The sequence below is a fragment of the Protomyctophum parallelum genome (assembly GCF_964188405.1).
Source record: "Protomyctophum parallelum genome assembly, chromosome: 11".
NCBI classification, from domain to species: Eukaryota; Metazoa; Chordata; class Actinopteri; order Myctophiformes; family Myctophidae; genus Protomyctophum; species Protomyctophum parallelum.
The window spans coordinates 18,085,087-18,099,459 of record NC_139707.1 but is presented as its reverse complement, the minus strand read 5'-3'; the positions used below and the strand labels follow the sequence as shown (position 1 = coordinate 18,099,459).

The 14,373-nt window shown below is 42.3% G+C and overlaps 1 protein-coding gene across 1 annotated transcript in view; it reads right to left on the bottom strand.

Annotated features, from left to right (window-relative positions):
• Positions 1 to 3,589: 3,589 nt before the first annotated feature.
• hs6st3b (heparan sulfate 6-O-sulfotransferase 3b) overlaps positions 3,590 to 14,373 on the bottom strand; it is a gene marked incomplete at both ends in the record, with an annotated part of 69,564 nt that continues 58,780 nt past the window's right edge. Inside the window, one exon of the mRNA XM_083776032.1 lies at positions 3,590 to 4,355. Within this exon, the coding sequence (XP_083632158.1) occupies positions 3,590 to 4,355 (766 nt within the window). The remainder of the gene's footprint in view (positions 4,356 to 14,373) is intronic.

The window sequence follows — 14,373 nt, the reverse complement described above, 5'->3', positions numbered from 1 at the left end:
CACACACACACACACACACACACACACACACACACACACACACACACACACACACACACACACACACACACAGGCCAGGGAGGAGTACAGTACAGTACAGTACAGTACAGTACAGTACAGTACAGTACAGTACAGTACAGTACAGTACAGTACAGTACAGTACAGTACAGTACAGTACAGTACAGTACACAAAAGATGTGTAGTACTACGAAGAACAGTACAGTACATTATAGTTCTACACAGTACAGTACAGTACAGTACAGTACAGTACAGTACAGTACTACGAAGTACAGAAACAATAGTAAGACAACCAATCGTCAGCCATCCCAACAGCACCACTCACTTCAGACGGGTCTGATTTTACACTCTCAGTTAAATTAACACTGAGTAAAAAAAAAGAATATATATATTCGCTACACTCCCTCTGCAAACCTGGGGAGAGCAACGGACTGACCTCATGTTTCCTTCTTTTCACCCGACAGGGGTAAAAAGTCCCGTTTAGCCAGTTTAGAGACCAGGATTACGGCATGTTTTATGAGGTACTCTAGTCTAGGCGTAGGGTAGGGGTTCTCAACAGTTTTGTCCGGGGAGTGGGGAGCACCCAAAAATGCTTTGGCCATGTCTCACAATCTTGTAATCTGGGGACCCCCCAATTGCATGTATATAAGTTGGAATTGTGTTAACATACTCTACCATTACATACAGATTGAACAAAATAACATTTTGTTACGTATGTGAGCTTTACGTCTAGCTTTTACTTCTAGTTGATAACACATTCATACTACACACCTTTTATAATTGTGAAGTTAGAATAGTAGGGGAACAATGAGGCAATTTACTGAGCAAAACATTCTAAATATATCTTGGACGCATTTACCATAACTGAAAATAATACTAATGATTTCAACTGCAGTCTAGGATGGAGGTATTGAATGGTGGGTAAAACAGACTTGGTGATCCCCACAATATGCCACTAATTATCCTCACAGGGTTTGACTTTGTATCTTCCCCATATCCCGTTTACACACTCACTTGCATATTTATGCACCGATACACATACGTGCTCTCCAACAGTGCAGAGCACATGTAAGCTTCTGCACTCATACATTTATTATAGTTTATATTGTGTTTTTCATTACTTTATGCACCTTGTGCAACACAACTTCTTTGACAGCAGTGAATTTGATTGTTATATAAAACAGTTGTAGCCTATGAATCCCTGGGTGGTTTGTACCTCCAGCAAGAGCAAGATGAGTAGGCCTATACTGTACAGACAATTAAGGCATTAATATGGTAAGCAGACATTTAACATTGCACGAGATAAGAGACATGAGAGCTGCACAGCCTTTGATGCCCGTTTAACCATACTGTATGAAATGTCCGCATTCATCTTTCACATACTGCCCTACAAATTGTATTTGGGGGACTGGAAACTGGCGTGTTTTATTTCTCCATTGTTTGCTTTAAGTTTGGGCTTTGTACACCAGCTGTCTCTGCTGACATTAGCCCATTAAGACGTGAGATCATCAGATTCTACAAATGTCTTTTAAATCTGAAAAACGTAGTGGTTCTCAAACTATTTCATGTCAAGGACCCCAAGAATGTATTCGGCCGTCGACCCCCAACCTAAAAATATGTTGTATACCAGGGACCCCCCAGAAGCAAAGATTTGTGTTAAAACGTTTTCTGTGAAATAATATATATTCAAAGATTTGCACCACATTTTCACGATGTTTCAAAAATAGCAGATCTACAAGCTCTCGGTGCCGCGCTATGAGCTTGTAGATCTACTATTTGTCAGTAGCTAAAGTTTAAAATTGTGGTTAATGTGGTTAAAAGCTAAGACGATACAGACGCGTCCTCAGGTCTAAATGGGTTAGGCTACTGGTGGCCCTTGGCACGGCTGACGTGGAGATCTACTAACATTTAGGATGGTGCAGCCGCTGTGACCGGCGAGAGAAGCACTCCTGCCGAATGCTGAGCGTTACATTCGTAGTCAGGCCACACACGCACTCCAGCCACACTGACCTATTTCATCAACTGCAATGTTTACCAAATATCCACTATTACTTCAGAAAATCTGAAATAACTCGAGCATAATTCTATATTATATGTTTTGGATTACATCAGAGTAGGCCTACTTACGATAACGATAACGACGATAACGTGTCACTGATGAACAGTTTTGACAGAAATACAGGTGAATATTCAGCTGCTATTTTTGGTGAGATAAAAGATATGTGGTGGAGGGGAAAGAAGATGGGGACCAACAGACCAAAGTCTATAGAAAGACTAGTCAACAAAGTCTATAGACAAATCCATGGAGGATTGGGCGCAGCCATAACTGAGGTGTACCATTAAGCGCAGCTTTACACCTCAGCCTTAATTAGCTACACCTGGTCTACATGGATTTGTCTATACGGTTACAGTATGTGGTTAAAGTCTCATCCAGAGTGAGGCAGAATGGTACCTGGCTGAACAATGCTGAATTATGCGTTAATGGTTTTAGCATGCCTTTGTGGCTCTATGAATAGCAACTTCAGAATGTCAGAACTGAAGTTGGAGACAGAAAATAAAATAAAATGCGTGTAGAATGGTGTGCCGATGGCCTAGTGATTCAGCCACATTTAAGCTCAAATGCAGCCTAACCATATCCCTGACAGCGAGTCACAGGTTCAATTCCCGAGCCTGACGGTCTTTGCTGCGTGTCACTCCCTGTGTCTCTCTCTCTCTCCCTGCTTCCTGTGCTATCCAAAGAAATAAAGGCAGAAAAGCCCCCAAAATACCTTTAAAAGAAAAAGCATGAAGAATAAGTTATCTCTGGGATAGGTACAATCAGCAGAATATTGCACTAAAAAAGGGTGTATAGCACTGTTATATCAACATTGGAGATATACTTTTATATAATTTGTAAATGTGTTTACTTTGGCTTTCATCATTTCTTTATGGAAGTCACTCTCCATTCCCCAGTTCTATAACTATAACATGGACGTGTGACATGCAACGGTAAATTATTCTATACAGAATTCAAGTGGAACAATTATTCTGCCAGTTACGAGAAAAACAAATTTGACATTCGCCCCTTCACAGTGAATGTCCAATTTAAAATGAAAACACAGCAGCGAGCGGTTTCTATTGATTGTTTTGCCTTTCAGCTTTACTGTCTTTAAATAGTTATAACAATCTGCATGTTAATGAATAACCAAGGCATAAGCCTATAAATAAAGGAGCAAAACATAAGAACCAAAATCAACCAAAATCAACAACCATTACAAAATAATCAATAAAACCATCCATTTAAAGATTTAAGACACCAAAGGGCACTCCAAGGCAGAGCTGCTGTGAGACTCACAGACTTGGCAGTTTTCATAACAATAAAGAAACTAGCAGAGCGCTTGGATCACGTTGAAGCTGAGAAACAGATAGATACAGTAGATAGATAAATAGTGAGACAAAAAAAGATAGAGAGAGATGAGAGAGAGAGATGGAGAGAAAGAGAGAGAGAGAGAGAGAGGCTCACAGTACGTATTGAAACTGTTCTCTGTAGAATCTCTATTCACTCTCACTCTCTCTATGTGGAACCACAGCCTCACCAACGGGCCACTTGGCTTGTGTAGTCCTCAGTAGTGGTAATTAATTCACCGTGATTAACTTTTCTATCGCCTCCGTCATTCCCACCTCTGTTCCCGTCCCCTCTGCGCTTGGGGAGCCAGGACCTGCCCTGCTCTCGTTGCTCCCGGAGCCAGCGCCGCTCTTCGCGCCTCTTCAAGCGCACCTCCTGATGCTCCCGCTGGCGGGTGAACTGAAAGCGCTGCAGGAACAGGTCCTTGGCGTACTCGTACAGCTGCACGTCCAGGAAGTTGAGCTCTTCGATGCGCTTGCGAACGGGCTCGCTGAGGTCCACGTTGGCGGCGCGCGTGCTGTTGATCTGTGTGAACGCGGCGATGAAGCGAAGGCTGAACGTCCGCTCAAACAGATACTGCGTCTTGCGCTGGAACTCGGTCAGGCCGTAGAAGGCCATGGTCTTCAGGTTGCTCATGGCGCTGCTCAGCAGGATGTGGTTCCGCTCGCTCTCGTTCATAGAGGACAGGTTGTAGCAGCCGACCAGACTGAGATCGGCTAACATGCGGACCTGCCGGTTGTTGGCCAGGTTGGACGGGCAATTCATGAACTCCGTCAGGGTGACACCCGACCAGTCATCACCACTGTAGCAGGTGGGCAGCTCATCCTGGGTGGGCGAGCGTCCATCACACATGTGGAGGGAGGTCTTCCAGGTGGCTCCGCGCTGCACATGCTTCCACTCACTCAGGTAGCGGGAGACTGGGTCGCGCAGCATGGTGATGTAGTAGAAGTTCCTGCAGCCAAAACAAACACAGTCAGAGAGCTGTGAGCACATCAACATCACAGAGGGTTGCCCTGCATTGTACTGACAGATGGTGACTTTTCTGACTAGGCTTCACACTTCAAGGTTGAATGCTAATTGGCAAACAGAAAGTTTCAGTAATGAGATTATCAGAGAGAGCTTTTTACAGAGTACATTGTATTTCTGCACCATGCAGGGAGTGCAAGATGAGTTTTTTGTTCCTAGTCCAGTACCTGCCTGTATTTCCTTATCAGGAAATTCTGATGACAACTGGGCATGATTACCGTCAATAAAACGGACCCACCTACGCTAAGTGAAGCTCAGAGGAAGAGGCACAAATTATACTCATCATTTGTCAGCCAATCCTATAAAGCCTCTAAGAGCATAACATTTATTCCATTGGCATTTTGGTGGTGAGTTGCTGTTAAATGAGTGATTCTTTTTCATATGCACCACTGACTCTCCTCCAGAGAGTGACTATATCCTCAATCCTTGTAAGACTAAGGACAGCCACTGAACATGGAAGACAAACGAGGAAGCTTTACTTAGATTCATCAGCATTCTGTAGTGCCAACATAAGGACATTCAAAGTAGAGGACAGTACTGCGCCTCATTGGTTGAAGGAGGATAACAGAATGTGCCCTGAAATACAGCATTATTGTTTAACAATGTGTGAATATAGAAGACTTTCAAAGCAGATGAACTCAAAACTCAAAACATCATAATAAATAGCACTATATGAGAACAGGTTAACTCAACAGTATCCGTTCAAAGCTGTCCTGGAGATCGATTTTCTTTTGAGCACACTTGAGACCTGCCTGTCCATTAACCCAGCATGTCACATCCGTCCGCCCTTCATCGCAAGGCTGAGGACCTCCAAGGAGATCTATCACTCCCCTGAACCACAGGTATGTCAAAACAAGCTCAAATGGAGAGCAGATATGGGACAGGTGTTGGCCAAGCAGGCCTCCCCTAAGGTGACGTCTTCCTCAAGAGTGCCAGGAGAATATTTAATGGGAGCGGCAATCTGATGTGACCCCCGAGAGCAGACCGGGCCGGATAAAGTGGAGCGTGCCACTGAGGTTTCACACTGATTCCAAAGCTGCTCCATGCTTCAGTTCCTTAACAACAAACATAAGATACACTGTCAAATCCTGAGTGTTCGTTTGACATTTTGTGCACCCTCAGAGTTAAATTGATACAGAGTTTTTACTGGGTAATCCACATGAATTCACACAAAGGAATGGACATAGGTTGCACAGGGCAAATGTCTATGCAGTGTGCACATGAACAATCACACAGTCTCAAGGCTGTAATGCCTGATTTATACTCTATACTCCAGACAGACAGACAGACAGATAATGGAATAATACAATTAATCTAGTAAAGATAGATCAAATTATCTACTGTAATTTCAGTCATACTGTACTTTGGTGGAGCCACGTCATATTTTCATTAAAAATTGTCTACTACCAAAAACAGCATTTCCTCCCTGCCACTGCAGAGTCTATTTATAGACTCTAGTTAAATTTGCACTCCCAGATTTTAAACTGTACAGCACACTGTATGTTTTAAAAACCAATCCTTCAGCCAAGTGCACAAAACAAAAACAATATTATTGTCTGGTTCATCAAACCACAAAAAGACCAAAAAATATATAAGATTTACAGTAAGTTAATTTAGGGGATAATATCTCAACCCTTTAAAGCACCATAGGAATAATCCTCCCCAGACAAGTATGTAATGCAATATGAGTCAGGCAAGGCGCTGTGATTACAGCGCTGTTGGCAGCAGCTGTATTCTGGCACTTCCTCTTGGAGTGGGCAGACACATCCTCATTAGACTGTCTCTGGGACACAAACACATGCAGCAAGTGTTGTCTGAGCCGCACTCAACAGCCCAAAGGTCAGCTGTGTGCACCATCAGTGTCACAACACATCAGTGTCTGTGGAGACGTCTCGCTGAGCTTCTCCCTTCTGAAACCTGATTTATACTTCATCGTACAACTGATGTCACATGCCAAAACATAGCCAAACTATACAAGCTCACACTATGAGGTGTTGAGTGTTGAGTGTAAATCATAAGGATACCCATAATAATAACACCACCACCAAGGAAAAGATCATAATTGAGATCTTTTTGAATGAATGAATGAATGAAATAGCAGCTGCAAATTTAAGATTGATAATGATAATAATGTGAGCATCTACTGTACACAATAATAACGTTAGAATAATAACGAATAATAATAATGTACATAAGTGATGTGCTGAATGTGATGCCCTGTTTGATTCGCTGTCAGTATTCTATGGTCCATCAAATTGCTCTAAAAGTGACCCAACGATATTGTTTTAAAAATATCTTGTATTTATAGTTACAGCTAACATTTGTCATGTGGACAGCCATTAACACTGTACAGAGACAAATCCTTCAGGAAAGAGTTTAAGTGTTTAAGTTAGAGGCCTTGTTCAACTTTGGTTAAATATTTAATAATAATGCCGCAGCAGCTAGAGCGCAACAAGTCGTCTCGGAAACAAGAAAGTGAGTGTTGATCAAATGCAATACATTTTTGGGTACTGCGTCGTCTATTTCTCGCTTCAAATGTTTTCAAAAACATTCTTGAAAGCATGTTGTTTAGTTAAATGACATTGTGTGTTAGTTTACTTGGCTGTCATTTTTAACCTGACTTCACAAGCTGCTTCACAAGTTCCCTCCTCCTGCCTGGATCTGGGCTCTCTCAAGCAGAAACGACAAACTGGAAGCAGCGGGACAAAAATGATGATATCTCCATAATAATTTCGAGTCGTAGTCTTGTTAGGTTGTGTTTACATTTGCACTGTGGCAGAGCTGCAATACGTCATCAGTATCGCATTGATTCCGCCTCTAGCGGCCGCATACGGGCACATATCTCTCCGGTCAGAAATGGCTCGGAGTCTCTGCCCAAGAGGGACCAGATGGGAGCAGGAAGAGGAACTCTCTGCTGCCACCAGCTGGCGGAGTCAGGTTATGTCATTTTGGGCAAAGCATAAAATCCAAGCAGCACAGCGCCGCAGCCAGGTGCTCCGAGCTTTTGATTAGTCAGCGCTCTGAGCGGAGCGGTCTGTTATCAAGAAATAACACACCGCTGAATGTTGTGACTGACCAATCAGAATCAAGCATTCAACCAAGCCGTGTAATAAGGAAGGATCAATAATGGATGTGAGATATATTGAATCTCACTCATCCCCAGAATGCTCAGCTCTGAAGCAGCAGAAACAAGCAGAGTAACTTAGGCTAAATAGGGTTGTTTAAGAGGATGAGGGATGGGGATTAATGGAAAAAATCACGGGGAGAAAACAGGAAAATGAAGAGAGGTGATATACAGGACGAAGCAGATAGCAATACAGCTATATAACTGATGTGAAGATTAATACTACGGACCGTAGGATTCATCTACGCCGGGCTACAGTGATTTGTCAGCTATCAAATCAAGCTTTACAAGCTCCATTGTTTAATATAATGTTGTGTGGCACCGTGTGCACATAATGCAGTGTTTCGATAGCGAGACTTTATTCACAAAACACACAGCTCTAATACTGTAGTGTAGAATGTTGCAAAAATACCAAAAGTATGTATGAAGGACAAAAACCACTTGAACAAAAATAGAACCGCTCCACAGGAAGTTACAGTAGACTTGAGCCCACACCTTCAGGCTCCACCCGCCCCCTCCAATAACACCACACGGACAGACACTTCTGATAGACTCATTAGACTGTAAACCACTACTCATCCTCACCTAGTGTCAGTGCAAGAGCCAACTGGCGTTTAATTGCCTGTAATTAACCTCAATGACATGATTTCAGCCTGCTGCCCCTCCATGATTGCATGCTACTAAAAAGGAGTCAAGGACATAAGTACTTTTTGCCTCAGCACATGCCTTTGGATGTGGAATGACTGGAATCGGTGGATAAGCTGACATCTCTTGTCAAACAGATCAAGTGTAGAATTTTGAAATTGTAGCATGTGCTTGAAGGTGAACGAGTCATCAGTGTGAAGTGAAACAATAACCATCGCTCTGATTTGACCACGATAGAATATAAAAATCACACCTGTGTGAAGGGGCGCTCTTATCATCATACATCATCATATATCATCTCATTTCGGCCACAAGTTGCGTCATCTCTTTTGTCTTCAATGTTTGTGTTGCAATGTTTGTGTTTGTCCATTCATTGTCTTCAATGGCATGTAATGTTTGTGTAAGACGTTTGTGTTTGCACATACACCAAAAGCTGAACATAGGAGGAGCTAGAGCTCCTCAAAACAATCACACACGTGTGAAGTGAGGGGCGCTCTTATCATCATACATCATCTCATTCTGGCCAATCACAATATACACAAACCCAGAACAGCCTTGCAATAATGCAGTGGAGACAAGAAATGCTACATCTGAGGAAATTCTCTTTCTGCAATCCTGCACCTCACTTGACTCTTGACCTTTTCTTCACTATGTTCTACTGCATGGCAGCACTCCCTGGGGACACACAACCTTTCCTTAAAGGTTGTCAGATAAATCACACTGGTGATTTCACTCGTCAATCTTCCCCTTCAACTGCCTTGTTCACCGTGTTCATCTCTGCCTATGTTGTGTGTTACCCTATTCTTTGCCTTTTGCTGCTAGATTGCTAGATATGAGCAGCTTTCTCTTCATTCTTTGTTTCCAAAGAGACTACCCTAGAAGATGTTCATAATGATCAGAGTTGGTGAATAGAAACATAATACGGAACAAACTAATAAAATCACACTCGTGTGAAGTGAGTGGTGCAACTCCGTTTGGGGGTCCCCAGGACCCGGAAGTTCCAGACCCACAGGACCACGACCCGGTTCCGGCGAGCCGCCCCACGTCCGAAACAGTATAGAGAAATGAGAGAGTTACCATGTGGGGGTCTCTGGGGGTCCCCGGGGAGTCCCTGTGGGGTCCCCAGAACATCCAGACCCTCAGGAATGCGCCCATGGGGCCGGGCCGGTTCCTGCGAGCCAACCCACGTCCGAAACGGTTGAGAAATGACAGTTACCGTGTGGGGGTCCCTCTACTGTACTGTACTGTACTGTACTGTACTGGCACATCCAAAATCATCATATATACAGTTAATATGTGCGTGTTTGTGTGTGTGTGTTAGGTTGCACACATGTGGTGAAAAACCACCATGGTGTTTTCGTGCTCAGATCCAGGCACCCACCCACCCACCCACATACGTAGCTCCGTAAGGGAGTGGTTGCACCAATCAAAAAATATCCAGCATGTTTGGTGATATTTGGACAAACTGTCATTGATTTGAGATCTGCAACCAGGCTCTCATGACAAACAACAATATGGTCTCTCTATAATCCTTGTGCCAAAATGTGGAAAAACTCACAACAGTGACATCAGTCTGATAGGCCCTACCCTGATTCCTGACTTGCCTACGTAATTGGCACAAGTTTAAGACATTTTTACAAATCAACAGAGCAAGACCTAAAGTGAGGAAAGCAGTTGCCTGTAGGGCTTTGAATGGCATGGCCAGTGTGTGGAAGACACAAGATGACTGGACACGTCGCTAGAGGGCTCGTCCGAGGACGACCTAGAGAGAGATACTGTAGCTTACATTCATTTACCTATAATGCAATTAATAATGACACAATTACTGTGGAATCTACAGTAATTTACAGTGTAAATGTAAACCAAGACTATTATCTGTAGATCTACAAACAACATATGTATTTACTTTGTAAACTTTGTTGCGATGCAGTTCCAAAAGTGTGATGAAGAATATAGTTGGTACTTGGTACAGAGAATAAACTCCTCCACTGTGAGTGAGTGTGTCTCATGAGATACATGTGCACAACAACCTTACCAAAGGCAGGTTTAGCAAATCTTCACCTTCATGCCCCGTACTGAATATATAATAAAAAGTTCACTCCCCAACACCACTAACACCATTCAAACATACAGGCGCTTGGAGATAACGTGCCTACAGCTCAGGCATGAACTCTACATCAAAGTAGCAGATCATGTCTGGACCTAGCATTCAACACTGGATATATGGGTGTGCTGGTGGTGCTGCCCTGGGCAAAACTACTCTACAGCTCTTTGAGAGACTCCTTTAGCATTTCTACCTCGCACAAACAAACAGTACCACATTACAAAGTCCAAACACATATGCCAATATAGAGAACTGCACAGGTACGTATGGTTATTATAAATAACTTTTTGGCTTTTCTGCCTTTATCAAGTGAAGATGGACAGGGAAGAGGGAGAGAGAGAAGGGGAGAGACATGCAGCAAAGGTCGTCATGAACGGGACTCGAACACGCAACGCATCAGGCCAAAGCCTATATGTGGCATGTGCCTGGACCACTTGGCCAGAGGGCGCCACTCACCACTGTTATTGTACCCTACTGGCTCACCTGCCAGTGAGGAGCCCACACTGGGAGAAAACTCCTCCAACCCAACACTTCCAGGTGTTGCTGTAGGAGTACATTCAGTGACAAATACAGGCCAATTTTGTCCGAATAGATGCTCAACAAAGCCGGATGCACCGCGGTGGATTCGAACCACTACACTCCGTGGTGGTGTGGGCAGGGACCTCACCACTGTACCACCCCGAGCACTACACTCTCAGAGGTCAATTCAAACTCAATATATTAGAAGTGTAGACACTAAAACATTCTAGAATATATGGCTGAATAGAAATTGACTTGGCTGTTGTTGCAATGTGGCCATTGGCAGGGGGTTTAAAATCTCATCAAAGAAGGTTTGTAGAGGACAAACTGTCTTGGCCTTCCCGTCGCCATCTCGTTAACACATGGGATGAGTCCTGAGGGAGGAATTCTGTTCCCCAGCAGGTGAGACAACAACAATGCAGTCTACCTGTGGAACGGCACAAGAAAGTACATACTATCCTTCTGGGAGCGAAAGGCCAAGAACTGTGCTATAGTGCATTGTGTCCTGCCAGGAGACTCTCCCTGAAGATTGTCTGGCAGGATTCCAAGGTTTAATTTCAGCATCAATGCAGCCCTGTAGCCTGGGGTGAAGCACTATAAATACTACACCCTTGCTCCTATACAGGCAATACAGTAAGTTCCCGCTCCTAATAAAGTGTTCTCTGTTATAAACGCACAAGGCACATTGCTTTCTGGAACAGTATAGGGCATTAAGGTTGAATGTCAAAATCATGATGTGAATGTAATTATAGGGTACAACGAGGGAAATAATTGCTATCAGTGTTTATGCTAGATATTCTGTTTAAGGACTAGCAGCCGCCAGTAGTTAAAACATTGTTTCCTGAATCCCACAAAGAAAAACTAGTAGAAAGCAATTATCTCCTGAGAAATAAATACTTAATTTTACCCACCAGAAGTCTTTTTATTATTATTAATTTCAGCCTGATCTTATTTATTTAATGTTATTTACATTAACATAAGGCATAATTACACAAAGTACATTCACTTTTATGCTCTTCATTAGTGAAAATAGATGTTAAAATGCCTTTACATTTTGTAAAAAGTATTAAAGTATAAAATGAGTTTGGATTGTTTATATTTAGAATCATCTATAATAACATAGTCACAGACTTTGGCCTGTCTACTCTTACTGACTGATTCCATAACTTTACATAAAGAAATGTAAACTGTATCATACTTACATTTAGTTCCACCTGTCAAAAGTTTGACATAATATTGGCTATTCTGTCTTTCATTTATTTCAAGGCTCTCATGCATGACAGATTTTCACATTCGCCTTGACAACAATATCCATTACCCGTCACATCTCTTTGCAGTCTCAAACTAGATGTAAAACACCAGCTCATCAGAAAAAGCAAGTTTCTTTACCAATATGGACAGGGGGGTTTCTTTAGGTGAAAGAAATATGATTATCTGCAATGATTTATTGCTTAGCATCTCTAGGAGAGGCCCTAGATGGTTTCAACATGCTAATGCTGCTGCAATAGATGTGTGAAAACTTTGTCAATGTCCAGTCAGTGTTTATACCACTAGTACATCTACTAATGAATAAACAACATTTGCCAGCTAGCAAATATATGTTTCTCTGGTTGATAGTTTTCCCAGCAGTTACAAACACAATGGTCATATTGTTTAAAATGTTGACTAAATGTTGGTACTTGGTGGAGCTACTAATTAGGAGGACATACTGTATCTGTACTCAAAAGGAGCGAGCTGATCTTAGGACATTCAGCCATACCATGTTTATGGCAAATATTAAACAACTGATGCTTTAATTAATGTGTACTGTATACCTGAACATAATCTCCTGGTTGTGACTGTGGTTGTCATTACAGATGTCAGGTGGCCACGTTACCTTTTGCCCTATAGAGCGTCGCAGTCGCGCCCCATACCAGGGCCCAGGAAATGATTCTCCGTTCATTTTCCTCATAGACATTTCAAAAAGTATTTATTTAAAGACGTTTGCACCGCGGACAGAGCCAACTCGAGTCGTGACAACTCATGACAACAAACAATTTTTTTAGTTTTTTTTCTTCTTTGTAATTATTTGTTTGGTCCAATATTGTGTTTGTTGTCATGAGTTGTCACGACTTGAGTTGGCTTTGTCCGCGACGTAACCATCTTTAAATAAATACTTTTTGAAATGTCTATGGGACAAATGCATTGGGAATAATTTCCTGGGCCTGGCGTCGTCATGAAAGGGGGCGGGACTGCGACCCTCTATAGCTACTAACTATAACATAATAGGCCACGCCCATTTCGAATTTTCTTCACACTTTTTGCTCTTATAATATTTCATATCCACATATATGGCATATATTCTGCATACACTTGCCATATATTGCAGTATATGTTGTTCATCATGCTGTAATTGTAATTGTAAGTGTGCGCAAGCACCATTAGCCTTGTTATGCGCCCCCTAGGCGCTCCCTATAGAAGGCATGCACTCAAACACCACAGGGGGTGCACACACAACAGTTTGGGAATCCCTGCTCTATTGAATATCTAGATATTGAGTTATGTTTTAGAAACAGTTCTCTATGTGTTTGTTTGGGGAAAGTTGACGTCTAACACAGACCGGCTGTGGTTGAGTAAACAGACACTCATCTCTGTCAGGTTGAAGTTGCTCTTCCTGGTACCCGAGAACTACTTTCTTGTAGAAGTTGTTCTTGTAGTGAATTATTAAGAACTGTTTTAATTAGGACGTGTCTATGATTTTTATGTTGCCATTTCAAGTAACCTTTATAAAAGTAATAAGCCACGCGTGGTCTCAGTTTACCTAGCTATGTGTTGGGACTGGAGCTTGTAGATCTTCTATTCTGAAATGTAACCATACAAAGTTTCCACCCACAAGTGATGATATCCTGTATGTAGGAGCAGGTGACTTGTAGCGTATAAAGCTTGTTCCTGTCAGAAATCTGCATTTCATCCATTACGTTGTAATTTTTATTTTCTTGCAGAGCAGAAGTCACATGGTCATTTGTGAGCCTCCTAATGCTATAGCCCATGGCCTGCACTGTGCCAGGGAACATTTAGCTGTCTACTTGACATGCATAGTCTGTAAGGCTTTCAGTTGCACAAAAATCACTGCGTATGAAAGCAATTTAGCTCGCTCATTAAAAAGACATAAATGCCTCAAAACCTAATGGCATCTCACTGTGAAAGGGTGAGCCTTCAGGGTTTTGAGATTACATTTTAAGAATGTTGCACTTATACTACTGTTTATCTGGTCACTGTTGCCTTTTTATCACAATTAAACAATCAACAGTAAAAGCTTGGAGTCATCCAATGATTTACAGTAAAGTTCTGCAACACATCTTAAAATGTTTTTGTCTTTCTATTGTCTTGTCTGTGCTTGTGGTAGTATAGTAAAGAAACTCTGCCATCATGCGGAAATTCCCGCTTGGAAGAGTGGTAGAAGTTTGTTTTCCCTGGGTTTGAAACCAGGTTGGCTGCAGTGAAATCATTTCCTACCACTACTGTTTCTAGCGGGATCATCTATAGAGAAAATTACATCATGGTAAAACACGA